The sequence below is a fragment of the Zingiber officinale genome, chromosome 1A, assembly GCF_018446385.1.
Source record: "Zingiber officinale cultivar Zhangliang chromosome 1A, Zo_v1.1, whole genome shotgun sequence".
NCBI classification, from domain to species: Eukaryota; Viridiplantae; Streptophyta; class Magnoliopsida; order Zingiberales; family Zingiberaceae; genus Zingiber; species Zingiber officinale.
Window position 1 is genome coordinate 122,169,844 of NC_055987.1, and position 18,050 is coordinate 122,187,893.

The window sequence follows — 18,050 nt, forward strand, 5'->3', positions numbered from 1 at the left end:
AGAGAGAGAGAGAGAGCTTTGCTTAATATTTAAATTATATTATTTTGCTAAATAAAAACCAACAAAAATTTCTTTGTAATACATTTTTTTCATGTATTTCCAAGCGTGAAAGTCTTCGTCATTATTAGTTATATATCCATTGTTAATATTAAAATAAGTGTAAATTTTCTCGAATAAAATTCATTCCAAATACAAAACAAATTAAGGGCATATTTGTAATTTTACATATTTTTCCTCCGAATTGGTGATAGTTCATGTTCTTATATAATCCTTTCATTTCCTCTCTCTCTCTCTCTCTCTCTCTCGTGGGGTTTGGGCGAAAAATTCCACCTTTGTTGGCAGCTCTATGTTCGAATCTCCCATCCGGAAAACCCTAATCGCCACTTCCGCCGAACTAGGTATCTATTCATGTCGATCGTCCCCCTCTGCATCTGCAATTTGTGGGTGATCTATTGGTTTTGAAATAATCCTTGCCTGAAACTACGACTTGTTGAGTCCGTCGTTTGGTTTTGGTTGATGATTTCTGATGAGTTTTACTGGATTTAGTTTGTTTTAAAGTCAAATTATCTTCCTTGATCTTAATTTTGTAACAGCGATGAAAAGATCTGCTGGGCGTCGATCAAATTTCGATCCTAAATCCGATCTTGAAGCTTATTGCGATCTCTCCTTGTGATTAGTCATCTTCCAATGCTGAATTCAATCCCCAAGGTTATCGATCAAGATTGGATTTTGATACGATAGCCAATTGATTCATAATCGTTGAACCGTAAAGGGTTAATTGGATGGAATCTTTCAATGCTAATAATTTTTTGCCTCCTCGTAAGCGTCTGCTCGCTGAACTTCGGAGGGAGAATTCCGAATTTGATTACCTGCCGCCAGTTCCTTTTGTTTCGGGCGATCTTGGTGCTCGGCTTAGAGATATTATCAACTCCCCAGATTCGACTCCGGAAAAGATCCTCGAGGTTTCCGAATCTGTGGCTTTGGCAGCAACTGAAATTGCTGTGGTAGCAAGAAAAACTGCAATTGAGAAAGCTGCAGCAGCTACAAAAGCTAAATCTGATGCCAAGGATGCATTGCTATTTCTGGATTCTATCACGATGAATAGGAAATGCAGAAAAGTCTGTTCAAACAAAATTAAAATGAGGAAAAAACATATCCCAATAAAGCTCCTGTATAAGACTTACCATCCTTCTGGAAGCCTAGTAACTCATGAAGAACTAACAAGGAAGATGCATCATGCAATGAATAGTTCATCAATAATCTCCAATCATAGGGAAAAGCTGATTCAGAATTCTGGGCAAGAAGTTCCATGTAATAGTGAGGATGTCTACAATGAAACTGCACATGATTGTAATGCGGAGAGTATCACAAGTAACTACTCCGAAGGGAAAACTGTTGTATGTTCCAAGGCTGACAATTTTGAGGAGGAAGAAGATTTCTGTCACCGCATGAAGAAACAACAAAATGAGTTGTTCAGATCAGTAGCTGGTAGTAGGAAAGTGAGGGTTAAGCAAAAGAAGTTGCTTTTGAGTCAATGCAACCTTAGAGATATAGTAGAGCCACCAAAAAAAATATCACCATCTGAAAATCTTTCTTTCAAAAAAGAATCAAATTTGGATTCTGCAGAAAGTAATATGTCTTCAGATGATACAGAAGTGGTTCCTGATGGTGGAGTCTCAATGAAGATTACTTCGGCATGGAAATGCAAAAAGATCAGGGTATCACAGTGCTCATCGGATAGTAATATATTGAAAGGATTGTGTTAACAATCCTTCGGCAACCACTTTCTCTACTGGGTACCTATATGATAACCATGCCCACAAGATGAGTTTTTGGACCATAATTGGTATTCTCATAATTTGGAACCGGTTTTCATCCATATCCAATGTGGAAGGGACTCAAACAGATCCTTTGCTGAATAGTTGTTTATTTTCAGTTTTTCTTCTACCAGGTGCTTGCTTCATAATTTATGTGCAATAGTGGTTTGCTTTTGTTTCTTCGAATGCTTCACTTCATGTTATTATTTCTAGTACAGGACATTTGTGTTATTCATATTTCAAAACCAATGCTAAATCTATTACTAGTACTAATCGATGGCTTGTTGAGAGAGTGATAATACTAATTTGATGGTCAACTAGGTTAGGAATTTGTATCTATTTATCAAACCTACCACAAAAAATGTGTTGAAAGTAATTGTAGATTCATGCTCCAAATGTTGAAATTATACTTGCTGATGCTATTTTTTGCACATGGAAATTTTCCTATCAGTAATGATGCATACCATAGTTTTAAAAAGTCGTTGCTTGGTTGTGTATACTGATGCCTAGGTGGATTTTCTAGGAGACTGGATAGTGACTGCATATGACATATGCAATCTACATATACATTTGAAACGAGAAATCTTATTTGATTCATTTGGATCGTTTATGTTTAATGACATTGAGTTATACCCTAAGCTACTCTATTTAGTTGCTTATAAGTTCTAAGTGTAAACTTAAATGCCAATTCTGCAAGTTCTAAACAATGTTAATTGTTTTATTTCGTGTGTTGCCGTTGTATGCTCAACATATATTTCTTCTATATGTAAGTATGGATTGGGTGTTCGATTCGTCTGTTCTCAGTTGCATGGTTTTGTCTAAGTAGGAAATACTATCCCAAAACTAGCCACCAATTTAGGTTGGTATGGAGAAAATAATTGGAAAGTACACTAGATGGTTCACTTATGGACATAGAAAGAAATGAATGTTTATCGACTATAAAGAGGATAAAACATATTGAGTACTGCAGGAGAACATACAAAATTAGGCAGAAAATGTAGAAAGGTTGTCTCCTGTCTTTGCTGTTAAATCAGCAGCCTGGTAGAAACTGCTTGTCGAATGGCTTCCTCCTCTGGCTCCAAATACTGAGAAATTCTTTCGACTCCGATAGCATGTCTTCAATCTCATCTGCTTTTGTGAGTTTGAGTCCCAGTCCTACCAAGCCAGAATAGAGAAGGCTAAGGGCACATTTCTATGCATCTTGAGTATGCACCTTACGATTTTCTACCCCTCGCGATCTATTTTACAGTTGAAGAAGTGTTCTCGTCCACTTGAGACAACCAGTGATGAAGTTCCAGTAGCTCTGTCGGAATACTGGCCTACTGAAATTCATACAAATTCGATATCTTTCTGTGCTACAGCCTAAAGCCATATTTTTATTCAAGAATCTAAGCAAATTTATCTTTCGATCAGCATCCTTGTTATTGGTTTATCTAATTGATATTAATTTAGTAATTATCTGATAATTTTCTCCTTTTATACCAGTTTCCGTAACTTTGGCAAAGTTTATGACCCTTAGACCAATCTGTACTAAGAAAATTTGCATCGATGAACTCTTCTGTTGACAAAGAAACCTGCATCTTCAAATCTCATTAATTGTAGTTATTAAGGAAGATAATGACACATCAATTAATATGATAAACTTATTGTTCAATGTTTCTTTCAGCTAGACCTGCCCACGTGTAACCGAATTATACCCAGTAAGCCAAGCCTAGGGCTGGGCTAGTTTGAACCCTCAGTTCAGTGGTTTTTTTAATATTTATAATATTTAAGTAATATTAATGTTGTGGTTAAATTAACCTATTCTATGTTTCTATTTAAAATAATTTTTTAACATATTTATTTTGAATTCTTTAATGTGAGTCTATTTTACCTATGTTGTCTTGAAATTTTTTATATAGGACTATTTTATCTATTTATCTTGAATTATTTGATATAGATTATTCTATCTTTTTATTCAAGATAATTCATAATCTATTTGTCTTGAATTATTTGATACAAGACTATTCTTCCTTTATCTTATTAAATTTATTAATTTTATTTGACTCTCTTAATTATGATTTATTTTATTAATTTAATATTTAATTTATAAAAATATGATAAAAACTATTTAAGTTGGATGTTAACTTTTATGGCAAAGGAATATAATTCATTTAATAATAAAATTATATATACAGTACAATCTATTATGAAACATATAAAATTAATGTATATATATATATACACACATGATATATATAAAATTGATATATTACTCAAAGCTACATATATGACCGTGAGTAAAATTTGACGTGACAAGATCAAAACTTTTTTTTTAAAAAAAATTATTTGTTTTGAAATTACATATATGCCACATATGTAAATTAATTTTTTAATTTATTTGTCTTGAAATTATTTATATAGGACTATTTTTATCTATTTATCTTTAATTATTTGATATAGGTATTTGTCTTGAATTATTTGATGTGAGAATATTCTTCCTTTATCTTATTAAATTTATTGATTTTATTTAACTCTCTTAATTATGATTTATTTTATTAATTTAATATTTAATTTATAAAAATATGATAAAAACTATTTAAGTTGGATAATAACTTTTACGACAAAGGAATATAATTTATTTAATAATAAAATTATATATACAGTAATATATATTATGAAACATATAAAAATTATATATATATATATATACACACACGCACACTTGATATACGAAATTGATATGTTGCCCGACGCCACGTATACGACCGTGACGACGTGGCCTATTTCACACGATCAAAACTTAATTTTTTTAATCTCTTATCTACATGTAATTTTCTCTCTTTCCTTTTAAATTAAAATAAAATTTCAGTTTTTCTGTCGTATGATTACATACAATAATCACTGTAATACTGATTTTTAAAGGTGGTGTAGCTACTACAATGTTATAATGGTTATTATACAGTAGCTGCTACAACGTTATATCAACTACTACACAATATCTGTTACATATTGTAGTAGCTACTGTAGCTGCTACAACGTGTAATAGTTGTTGTGTAGCTACTACATTGTAGCAACTACTGCACTATTGTAGCAACGTTACTAGACCATTATAGAGACTACTGTACTGTTGTAGCAGCTACTGAATCGCAGTAGCTACTGCACGGTTATAACAGTTACTACATAGTAACTGCTACAACGTTGTAGCATTAATATTATAATGATTGTTACATGCAGATGAAAAAAAGATTAAGAAAATTAAATTTTGACTGAGTCAAATCACTCACGTCAGATGTCGCTCACGATCACACAAGAAGCTTCGAGTATATATATATATATATATATATATATATATAGCACCTCTCGCCTGCGGTGTTTCGGTGTGATTTTGGTGCGGCAACGATTACCTGGACGCCACGTCAAGCGAGTTAAGGCAAGTGGAAACAAGCCGCGTCAACACAAAAACATCTCCTATCGCCGTGGTGCTCAACTCTCCAAACAAAAAACTCTAGCAGTCTCTCCCTGTGCCGCGCCTCTCTCCCCGCGATCCCTCCCTCGCCGCGCCTCTCTCCCCGCGATCCCTCCCTCGTCGCGGCTCTCTCGCCGCGAACATCTCCTCGCCGCGGTGCTCAACTCTCCAAACAAAAAAACCCTAGCAGTGATCAGCGCCTCTCTCCCTGTGCTGCGCCGCGATCCCTCCCTCGTCACGGCACTCTCGCCGAGATCAGCCTGCGAGATCTCCCTCGCTCGCCTCTCTCGCTAGAACCCTAGCTGCGGCCTCCCTCCCTCGTCGCGGCACTCTCGTCGCGATCAGCCCGCGAGATCTCCCTCGCTCGCCTCTCTCGCTAGAACTCTAGCTGCGGCCTCCCTCCCACCAAAACACCGCATCTCTCGCCGTGAGCAGCCCGCGAGAACCCTAGCTGTGCCCTCTCTCGCTGTGAGCAGCCCGCGAGAACCCTAGCTGCGGCCTCTCTGGCCGCGAGCAGCCCGCTAGCTCCTCTCTCCCCGTGCCTGGGTTCCTCGCCTCCACGAAGCCGACGAAGTCTCACAGGCGCCCTTCCATCCCTGCTCAGTTGTCGGTGGAAACCAGGTAATTTCCCAAAAATTATGCTGAAGCTTTCCTTAACTTGTTTTTTTGTACTTATGTTGTGGAACTATGGTTGCATTAGATGATCTTTTCTTGATAACCCTTATTAATTTTCTACAATTGCTTGGTACCTGATTAATGGTATCATGAATTCTTTGTCGGATATACAAAAACGAAAAATATTATATGACAGTTGCTCACTGTATTGTAGGATTGAGCTTAAGGTGCTATTTTGAGGATTTTGTTGATATTCCTCAATTGCTGCATAGGAATTACCAGAAAGCCTGTAAATTTAGGGGAATTAACTTGATCATAATTGTGGAAAAAATGCTCATACACCTGTAAATTTGGGGGAATTAACTTGATCTTTTCTGATTTGTCGTTCTCATTTTCCAAGGTATCTATTATTTATTTCATTACAATTTGTACATTAATTGATCATGGTTAACTTCTTTATGTAAAACAAACATATATAGATGTTGAGATCATGACCATGCAACTTAAGTTGGTTGGAAACAATATCAAGTATAGAGTTTAGAGGTTATAATGAACTACTATTGGATGATCCATCCACTGATGTACTTGGTGATTTACATGCTTCTTTGGTTTTATGACTACTTGAATATAGTTCATGTTTTAAGCTATTTTATGTAGAATGTTAATTAATGAAAAATTGATTATTAGGTTGTTATTTCATGGCATCATCAAGTTTTAGCAGCATCGAAAACACAAGATTTCAACCTGTAACATGTAGAGACTGCGGACAAAAAACATTGGTGTGTGTTTCTCGATCAACCAAGAATCCTGGAAGACAGTATTACAGTTGTCGACAACATGGATGGCAAAAGTGGATGGCAACCGATACTAGTTCATCTGGCAATATTGAAAGTGAACATAATGCTTCTCATGGACATAATCCGGGAATAATCCAAATACAGAAATTCATTTGGATATCAGTGATGGTGAACTTAATTCTCTTAGCTATAATCCTGATTGTGTTGTTAGTTCATCTTGTTATTTAGTGTTAAGTAATGTTCTTGTTGCCAATCAAAACAACAATCTCGAAAATATTGTAACAATTCTTAGCACTTTTAGACGCTTTTAATATTGTAATATTATCCCCTTGAGATGTGGTTATTGCATTATCAGGCTCTCGAAAATGTTTCATGGATAGCAAATTGTGATCTTGGAGACGTTCTAGGAAGATATCCTTGCTTGAATCTGGGAAATCAGGTATATGATTAAACATTGAAACCTCTAAGTGTATAATAGCCAAACTTGTAAAGCAACCTATAGATTAGCTCTTATTTTCCGGATTGATTTGTCTAAATGCCACTCCAAAAGAAGCAACCTATAGTATCATGTGCAAATGCCACTCCAAAAAAAGCAGTAGCAAATTGTTATTTTTGTATAACCTAAACATGCAAATTGTCGTGATGAAAGTTTGAAAGCCAACTTCAAATTGTCATCTGGTTATGTGCTGCAGACTTCCAGCATTTACATGATAGCATGACACACCATTTTGAATCTCTCCAGGGATTTGAAAGAGCACTTGAGAAGATTGCAGTAGCAATCTGATTCTAGAAGGTGGGCAGCAGTGATGGAGATGATACAACAACGGGCAGCTGAGGTTGCGGGGAGCACTTGACAAAGAATAACGAACTTGTTCAACGAGCAGATGGCTCTGCCAATTAATCTCCCTCCACGCTAAAAGATAAAACTTGATTTTAATGAAGAATGTAGTAGTTATTTATGGAGAGATGATGAGCTGAACCTTCTGTCTTTCTTACATTTATCCAATCTCTGAGACTTCAGTTCATCAATGATGTTATCAAGATGTATCTGGTGAGAATAGCTTCATCTAGGTTTTGCAACAGCATTTCCAATGACAAGGCCAAGCTTAATTGCTAAACATGGGTTGCAATTTTGCTTTGATGTGTTAATTGATGCAAAACTGGATGCTCGAAATTAAATTTCTGTTGATTGTGAATGAGAACTTGAAAAACCTTGCGGTTTGTAGTTCATCCGCTGCAATCCTGAAGAGAATCAAATGCTAGATTTACTATGAATTGTTATCTGAACAATACAGTAGAGTAATCCTTTGTCCTTTAGTTTTCTCTTCATCACCCAGTTCGCCCAAATTCCTTCTCAGCTTTGGTGAAATAACTTTGGCAACAACAAATACCAATAATATCTAGAGATGTTCTTCATCTGCCGTAGCAGCAGAAACTGCTTTGTATCTTGTTACTGTCATTTGATCTATATGCTATGTTATGGAAGTAAATTAGTACTACTACAATGAATTATGTCTGAACAAGTTGTTGGCATATAAACATTTTTTTCTTACACATATTGAACAATAGTGCAAGTTGAGTTGATAATCTTCACTGGACAAAGAAATGTGGAAAAGGATCCTCTTTCACACATACACAAATGTGAAAAGAACAAACAACATATTCATATATAGTTGCACACAATGTATGGAAGATAAACTTACCAAGTGCAGTAAAATCAGGTTCAACCGTAGCTCGAACAAACAGGGTTCTAATTACCTCCTTTTTATTCATATACAGTTGCATACAATGTTCTATTAGATTCTGGACCTTAGAAAGAATTGATAATTGGGAATTATTGCAAAAAGACAAGTCACAACCAATGTGTGCATATGTGTTATCCTACATTGAATTAACCATAAGGATTAACATAGAAAAATACAGCAGGTAGCAAATTGAATTTGTTCGATGAGAAAAAAAAATGGTAGCAAAAGTAAACAATTATCTTCTGAGTAATATAATTCAACAACAATTATCTTTCTCTTCACACATACATTCTACAACTGAAAATACATGAACAACTATCCATTCTAAATCAATAGGTTTGAGTCCAAGAGTTCTAGAAAGGATTAACAGCCACGTCATCCTTAGTGTTGCCTCTGTTAATTAAATGCTACGATAAGCTAAAGCAAGTGACCTGAAATCAGTAAGAAGCTAATGATTATTCTTCTTAAATGTTTCATCAGTAAGAATCAAGAGACATGATAATATAATAGAAAACAATTATCTTTCTCTTCACATAAACAACTAATATCATAATATACTTGTTTGTGTCCCAATATCTGAATATGAAGTTCCTGGGCATGCGGCATGCCCTAACTAATATCAGGTGATAGGTATATATGCTATTAAACATGGCAACAGATACTTATGTTGGTGCACGTGTTTCTGATAATAATATATGAAAAATAGTTACTAGCAAACTTTAACCAAGTTATGCTACAATATTTGTATCAAAACATAGTGACAAGACTTATCCATGCGAACATAATAAACCTGACAGGAAGAATGCATCAATCATCCAAATTTCAAAATTGAAATCTCTAAACTTGATAAAGTGGTGCATTAGACAAGCATGCATAAGAAATCCAAGACAAGTAACAAACAACACAGGGAACTAAAAAGGTTAAACAAGGGTTTCTACCAAGTTAGGATTTCAACCAAAGTCTAGTCTTGACCTCACCTTATTTATTCTCCTGATTGATATCTATAATTCAACACCATAGTCACCAGTCAAACACTATTAAAAAGTGTGAGATCAGGTCACACTAAAGAAATCATTAAGAAGCTAATGATAATTATGTTGGTGCAATATCCCTCAGGTCAAGGCTGACCTGGTTGACCAAGCTTGAGTCTTGGTTTGGGTTTCGATGTTTGACAAATCAGTTGTTCATTTGGGGAGATTGTTTGGTGTAATTCCCCTCTGATCAGGGTCTGATCAGGTTGGTTGAAGAAGAGTCAAGTAGGTCAAGGTTGACCAGATACTTGACTGGGAAATCCTAACTGGGATGTTAGGCAGTAAGGAAATCTTGGTGAGTGAAGCCAGGTGAAAGACCTAGTGAGTGAAGCTAGGCAGAATGGAAATCCTGGTGAGTGAAGCCAGGTGAAAATCCTAGTGAGTGAAGCTAGGTGAAAGTCCTGGTGAGTGAAGCCAGCAGAAGAGAAGTCCTAGTGAGTGAAGCTAGGCAGAATGAAAGTCCTGGTGAGTGAAGCTAGGCAGAAGAGAAATCCTAGTGAGTGAAGCTAGGCAGAATGGAAGTCCTGGTGAGTGAAGCCAGGCACGGAGAAATCCAGATGGGTTAAGGTTGACCAAACATCTGGTGAAAGTCCAAGTAGGTCAAGGGAGTGACCGGATACTTGGCATGATGAAGAAAAGTCCAAGTGGGTCAAAGGGATTGACCGGACACTTGGTGAGGGAGTCCTAGCAGGTCAAGGGTGACCAGATGCTAGGCATGATGAACCAACAGGTCATGGATTGACTGGATGTTGGTTTGGGAGCTTTGGGACTTGGTTTTGGGCAAAAACCAGAAGCTGGATCGATCAGCCGATCAATTGGCTGGAGCCCAATCGATCGGCCGATCGATTGAGGTGTCCCCGCGAGAAGTCTTCGTCCAAAGCGATCAATGGATCGATTGGGAGGCAGTCGCGAGCACAGAACGCCTCTGGATCGATCAGCTGATCGATCCAGAGACCCCGATCGATCAGTGGATCGATCGGGGAGGTGTGTTTTGTTGCGATAAGCCCTGGATCGATCAGCCGATCGATCCATGCAAATTCCCAGAGCACATAGGCGCTCTAGATCGATCCATTGATCGACCCAAAGTCTCCCCGATCGATTGGGAGCATTCCAATCGATCGGGATCCGACCGTTGGCATCGTATTTAGCTGTAGGCGCTTGATTCCTTCGGGAGAGCTTCCGAGACTTCATACGATTCATCTCAGCGACTCCACAGCTTCTCCACAAAGTTCAGATCGCCAGTTCTTGAAGGTTCTTGGAGGTTTTCCAAGTCAAGAGGCGGATCTATAGCTGAAGAAGAAAGCTAGGGTTAGGGTTTCTTGTAAGCTTGTGCTGTATTTTGTTTCCCTTTCTTCTTGTAGTGTGAACTTGTAGGGCTTCTCCGCCTTCGGTAGTTACCAAAAAGGAGTGTTTATTAGTGAAGGTGGGTGTGTGTGCGTGGATCCTTGGACTAGTCACCTCTTGTGAGGTGGATACCAAGTAAACCCTCCTTGTTAGCGTTGTGTGTTTTGTTTCTTCTACATTTCCGCTGCATATCTTTGAAGAAACAAGCAACGCCAACCACGAAGGACGCGACGAGCTATTCACCCCCCCCCCCTCTAGCTACTTTTCGGTCCCAACAAATTATTCTTAAATGTTTCATCAGTAAGAAGCAAGAGGCATGATAATAGATATTTCATCAGTAAGTTACCTAAAACATCAGGAAGTTACCTAAAACATCATCAGTAAATTAATGATACAGTTGTCCATCATCAAAAGTGCATGTTGTTAGAGCCTGCAATAATAAAGACAAATTATTAATTTTATTTATTCAATAAACAATAAACCACTATAATTTAACAAAATAAAACTTTGATAGTACCAGCTATAGATCCCAAATCAGGTTCATATGTGTCGTCAAGACTGATATGATTATTATCTTCAATTGATCTGATAATTGTGACATTATCATATACAAAATATAATAAAATATAATAAAAATGTAAATATCGACACATACCCTTGATTCAAATTGGGACAGTTACGCTTGTCATGTGATACTCCTCGATGTCCGCATCCATGACAAAGCCTAGAATTTGAGGTTGATTTCTCCTTTGATGATTTTAATCTCTTTCCACATTCCTTAGTTCTTACTGTAGAAGGATCAATAATACCAAGACCCTCATCAATGGATTTCTTTCTATGACTTCTATCACTGCATGTTGTACTAATGGACATCTCTTGAATTTTATTGTAGATATAATCAAATTGTTCATCCAAGAAGGTTGTCCTCTCATTACTCAAAGATGCATCATCAACTAATACTGAAGCTTTATAGGATAACCTTGAGTGCCTCGACATCAAAAACCTTTCTGAATCTTGATCATCAATGACATTTTGCTCCCCTAAAGCATATATTGCTCCAACTTTTGCATCTCGTGTCCATCGTTTGAGTATATACGTATCAAGCAAAAGAAAGACTTGGTTGATACGAAAAAATGCTAACATATGTCTGCATGGAATACCCTCGAACTCAAATTTCGTGCAGCTACATGATATGTAGTCCCTTTGTTTGTCATGCGTGAGCACTCTTGATTTTGATGAAGAAGAACTTTGAAATTTCATCACATGGTAAACCGCTGAGGCAACTCCTGTAAATGTCTGTTGCACATAATAACTATGACTCTCGGTCATTTCTCTTTGAAACTCCATCCATTTCTTTTTTGTGTATATCTTAACCATTTGAGTTTCCATTGGCCAGGTTGTCTTAACCTTAGGATGCCCATTTATATCAATATGGTCTGCAACTAACTCATTGTGTCTTTGTTGCCTCAGTGCTCTATTAAAACGGGTGATAAAATCCATTAATGAGTTCTTACTTGAGACATATTTCTTGAAAAATACATGTGAGCCTTCAGATCTTTGACTACTTGACATTCCTGCAGAAAATACATGACTAAAATATACTAGAACCCATCTGTGTCGCAATTCATACATCAAGGATAACCAATCATTTTTCTCTAAGTTAGCACATTTGATAGTCTCTTCCCATGATTTCTCAAAATCATCAGCTATTGTAGAATTTGTAATGACATTTTTTATGTTGTGATAATGGTTTCGAAAATTTAAAGGGTCTAATTTATCTGGGAATTTGTTCAATATGTGCCACAAACAATATCGATGCACTGTTTGAGGGAAACACTGTGCAATAGCTTTTGTCATAGCAGGATCTTGATCAGTGATTATAACGTTTGGTGCACCTTTAGGTATGACTTCTAAGAACTTTGTAAGCAACCAAACAAAAGAATCAGTTTTCTCATCACTAAGAAACCCGCAACCAAAAAGAATTGTCTGATGATGATGGTTAACTCCTACAAATGGTGCCAAAATCAAGCCATATCTGTTGGTGTTATATGTAGTATCAAATACCACTACATCACCAAATACACTGTATGCCCTTCTTGATACATGATCAGCCCAAAAGCACCTACGAAATTTTTTATCTGAATCAATCTCATAATCAAAGAAAAAACCTGAATTTTTTTCTTGCTCAGATGTAAAAAACTCAATCAATGTTTCAGCATCAATACCCTTTTGTTCATCTCTAAGATTTCTCTCAAAGTTTCTAATATCTTTTCTGTGCAACCTACCCGTGTTAGGATCCTTCGTACTCGGCTAGAGAGGGGGGTGTGAATAGCCGCCCCAAATCGCTCGTTTCTTCCTACAATTCGTTAGCGCAGCGGAAAAATAAACTAGAAACAAAAGGAAGAATATCAAACCTTAACACAGCTATGTACGAGGTTCGGAGATGATGCTCCTACTCCTCGGCGTGTCCGTAAGGTGGACGAACCCAATCAATCCGTCGGTGGATGAGTCCCCAGAAAACCGGCTAATAAACACTCCTTCTGGGTGGAGAAACCTCGCCACACTTATTTGCAACAGCAAACAGGAGTACAAGTACAAAGAATAAGCAAGAAATACAATAAGAATACACAAGCACTCTACCAATCTTGCTTTCTCGTCGACTGGAGTCCAGATGAAGCAGCAGCTTCAAGAAACCCTTCAAGGAAGCTCACGCGAAGCTTTCGGAAGAACTCAACAGAGCTCTTATCGCAGCCCACAAATCTTCAAAGAAGGAGAAAAGAAGGAAGTAGCCTATGCAGCCCTCGACCCCTTTATACTGCGAAGAAGAAACAGTGAAACAACGAAGAAACTAGGCTGCGTCAGCGGCTAGAACCCCTGATCGGCGTGAACCGATCGGGCAACATCTGATCGGTGCGGACCGATCGGAAAGAAGCTCGCTGTTCCATCCTGATCGGTCCATGGACCGATCGGAACCTCCCGATCGGTCCGGGACCGATCGGGCTTTATCTGATCGGTCCCGGACCGATCAGCCCTCTGCGCCTCGATCCTGTTCGGCCGATCGACTCGATCGGTCACCGATCGACCGTTAACACACTGATGCATCGATGTGTTCGCGATCGATCACCGCATCGATCGAATATTCGGTATCACCGGATCGATCCGGTGATCGATCCACTCATGGTTTTCGCCCAAACCAAGTCCAAACCAACATCCGGTCAATCTTGACCTGTTGGTACATTGCGCCTAGCATCCGGTCACTCCCTTGACCTGCTAGGACTCCCCGCTAAGTGTCCGGTCAATTCCTTTGACCCACTTAGACTTTTCTCTCCGTACCAAGTATCGGGTCACTCCTATAACCTACTTGGACTTCCCATCACCGGATGTCCGATCACCCTCGATCCATCTGGATTTTCCTTGCCTTGCTTCACTAGGACTTTCACCGGCTTCACTCACCAGGTTTCACACCGCCTAACATCCCAGTTAGGACTTTCTCCTCTGGCTTCACTCACGGGACTTTCCAACCGCCTAACATCCCAGTTAGGACTTTCTATCAACTACCTGGTCAACCTTTCAACCGCCTAACCTCCCGCTTAGGACTTTCCCACCCAGCTTCCTCACTGGGACTTCTCCGTGCCAAGTCTCCATACTTGGACTTTTCCCGTGCCAAGTCTCCATACTTGGACTTTTCGCGTGCCAAGCTCCCTGCTTGGACTTTTCCAGTGCCAAGTCTCCATACTTGGACTTTTCCAGTGCCAAGCTCCCTGCTTGGACTTTTCCCGAATCAGGTCAACCAGGTCAACCTTGACCTACGGTTGCACCAACAACCTCCCAAACATCTATTCTTGTCCCATATCAAGAATAGAACTCTCTCACGAGTGTCAAACATCAACATGCAACTCAACTAGGTCAACCTTGACCTAAGGTTGCACCGACAATCTTCCTAAGTCAAACATCAAAATACAACTCGAGTCAGGTCAACCAGGTCAACCTTGACCTATTGCAACCAATCTCCCCTTTGATGTTTGACAAAACCCATAATCAAGTTAGGTTAACCCGATAACCTAACTTAGGTTTTCCAACCATCTTCCAATGTCCAATGTTCTTTCCTTGAACATTCTCTGGACATTCTCCCCTTAGGTTAACCCGATAACCTAACTTGGGTTCTCCAATAATTCTCCCCCTTTTTGACACACATCAAAAAGAATTTCAATGTTCTTCCTCGAACATTCCTTGACATTCTTCCCCTAGCTTAGGTTAACATAACCTAACATGGGTTTTCCAATCATCCTCCAATGAACGCTACCCCCTTTTTGACACCCATCAAAAAGAAACGGAGGGTATCAAGGTCAAGAGTTTCTTCCCAATGAAAGTCCCATACCTTTCATTGAAACTCTTAATTTCCCCTTGATACTAAACTCAACAATCAACTTAGTGATAATCCCATATCACTAATCCTCAAAAGTCTTAAGGAGTAAAACTCCCCCTAAATCAACTCCCCTTGACAATTAGGTAAAACTCCCCTAAAGGTTAACTCCCCTTGACCATTGCACCAACAATGTCTTGTGAGTTTCAAACCTTTAGAAATCCACAAGACCAACTTCCAGCTGAAATTTCAGACAAAACTGAAGCAAAAGGAAATCACGTTGATCGGTCGATCGAAACCATGGATCGGTCCCCGGACCGATCAGCTTCACCGATCGCACCAAGCTCTGGTTCTTCTTGGATCGGTCTGCGACCGATCCATGCTTTTCGGATCGGTCCACAAACCGATCAGGACTTACCTGGATCGGTCCCCAGACCGATCCAGACTCTGATAGGCAGATTTCTGAAATTTCCTTCCCGAAATTCAGAAACTCCTAGAAAATTCCAGAAAATTCAAAAAATTGTGAAATTTTGAGGATACATTCCTCATAACATATACTATCATGGAAAAATAGTTTTCTATGAAAATAACTTCCATTTTTCAATCTTGATACAAAGTTCTAAAACTTTGAAATAGTTCAAGTTTAACTCAACTTTGTATCACAATGTTCAATGATGAATGCTATCACTAGGAAAGCTTCATCAAGGTTTTTCAAATCAATTTTAAAATGCTTTTAAAACCATTTGAATTTAGGACCATAATCTTAGGGCTAGATGTACATGACTTGTACACAAGCTTTCCCTATGATCCTTAATTTCTTGAATTAGGGTCATCTAGGTACTAAAACTATGCACCTTGATCCTAACTCATGATCCTAATATCTCACATACATCTAAAGTGTATCAAATACATCCAAGTCAATGTTGATGTGAGATATGGGTTTAGGTATCTTAGACTAAGGTCTCATGCATTTTCTAAACACAAATTTGATCTCAATATCAAAATGTGTTTTTCATCCTTAAATCAATTTCATTGATTATTAATGCAAGAGATGATGACATGGCATAAAATGATATCATAAGTAAAAACATGTGCCAATGTCATGATGTCATGGCATAAAGTTTGAAAACTTAAATAAACATGACATATAGATAACCTAAGCATTATCATGACATTTCAAATGATAATAAAATAAATATGATGTCATGGCATGGCATATGGCAACCAATCATGGCAAGTTAGCACAAATAAAATACCTAAATTCCCTATCTAAGTATCCTTAGCCTTGGCTAACTTAAAATCTAACCCTAGATTGCCCATATATCCCTAAGAGAAAACCAAAATCCCAATTATGGTATTTCTCTAGGTTTTCTTAAATTGTGCCAAATAAGATTAAAATCGATATTTTTCAAATATGGCACAATTTACTCTTCAAGGAGTAAACGATAATTCCTTTTCATTTTCAAAGGTTCACAAAACCTTGAAAATGCTCCTTGAGTGTCAATTTCCTCAAAGTTGGGTTAACTACCCTTCTTATTGGAGTTGACACTCTCTAACCCATTTATGGGGTAGAGAAGATGCTCCTAGGAACCCAATACCTATTTGAGCTCATTGGGTTCACTAAATATTCACTAGGGATGACTTCCCTAGCAACCCTCCTAATGACCCTCTTAGGCTTTGTAGCCTTGGTCGTTTGGGTCTCGTCAAGGTCAACTATAGGGGTGACTCCCCTTGTAACCTTGGTAATGGTCTTCCTAGCCCTAGGTTTTGTTCCATAATCGAATGGAACATTGTGGTAAGTGGGCTTGACCATTTGGGACTTAGGTTGGTGACCCAAACCTTTCTTGTCCTTGGACTTGGGTTTTTGACCCCTAGACCCTAGAGTCAAATCCTCAAGAGCCTTTTCTAGAGAGTCAAGTCTTGACCTCAAGACTTGATTTTCTTTCTCTAATACCTCAAGCTTTAATTTATCATTTTTCTTTGAGGTATTCCTAGGCATATGTCTAGATGATTTTGGATTCATACCTAGGTTTTCCTTAGCCTTAGATGGGCTAATTCTAGGGTTGACTTTCCTAGTGTTATCCTTATCTAGGCTCACATGTTTGGCACCTAAGCATGTGTATCGATTCTTATAATTAACATGCTTATCATTCTTGACAATAGCAATAAGGCTACTAGCATGCATCCTACTAGAATTGCAAGAATGTGCCTTAGAGATTACCTTAGGGTTTGCCCTAGCTCCCCCTATACATGTGCTCGATCTCTTGTCCTTGTGAGATTGCCTCCCTCTCGGACATTGGCTCCGATAATGTCCCCTTCGCTTGCATTGGAAGCACACCACGTGCTCCTTGCCCTTGCGTGTTGGGACTCCGGCTTCCTTGACCTTTGGCGCCGGTGGAGTCTTTCTAACTCTCTTTGGACATTTATTCTTGTAATGTCCATACTCCCTACACTCAAAGCACATTATGTGTAATTTGCTAGAAATTAAAATGCTTGAGTTACCTAGGTTTGAGGGTGGATGAAAGCTCTCTTCTTCATCCCTTCCGGAGGTAGACGCTTCTTCTTCTTCTTGCTCCGAACTTGAAGAAGAACTCTCCTCCTCTTCTTCTTTAGATATTGAGTGGCCCTCAACTTCTAAATTCATTCCTTCATGAAGTGAGCTCCTTGGCTCACTTGACTCCTCTTCATGACTTGAAGTGGAGTTCTCCTCATGGAGCTTTGCCAAGTTATTCCACAACTCCTTGGCATCGTTATACCCACCTATCCTACACAAAACATCATTAGGTAAAGAAAATTCAATGATTTTCGTTACCTCATCGTTGATGGTTGATTTGTGGATTTGCTCCTTCGTCCACCTCTTCTTCTTGAGAGGTTTTCCTTCTTCATCCTC

At 38.4% G+C, this 18,050-nt stretch overlaps 1 protein-coding gene across 1 annotated transcript; it reads left to right on the plus strand.

Annotated features, from left to right (window-relative positions):
- The first annotated feature begins 256 nt into the window (after positions 1-256).
- On the plus strand, positions 257-2,090 carry LOC122029884. Its single transcript, XM_042589027.1, has 2 exons — positions 257-398; positions 594-2,090. The coding sequence occupies exon 2, from the start codon at positions 783-785 to the stop codon at positions 1,764-1,766; it is 984 nt and encodes a 327-aa protein (XP_042444961.1). The 5' UTR covers positions 257-398; positions 594-782; the 3' UTR covers positions 1,767-2,090.
- The last annotated feature ends 15,960 nt before the right edge of the window (positions 2,091-18,050 follow it).

Excerpts from the sequence above, each read along its gene's own strand:
- LOC122029884 (XM_042589027.1), top strand. The coding sequence starts at position 783 with ATGGAATCTTTCAATGCTAATAATTTTTTGCCTCCTCGTAAGCGTCTG.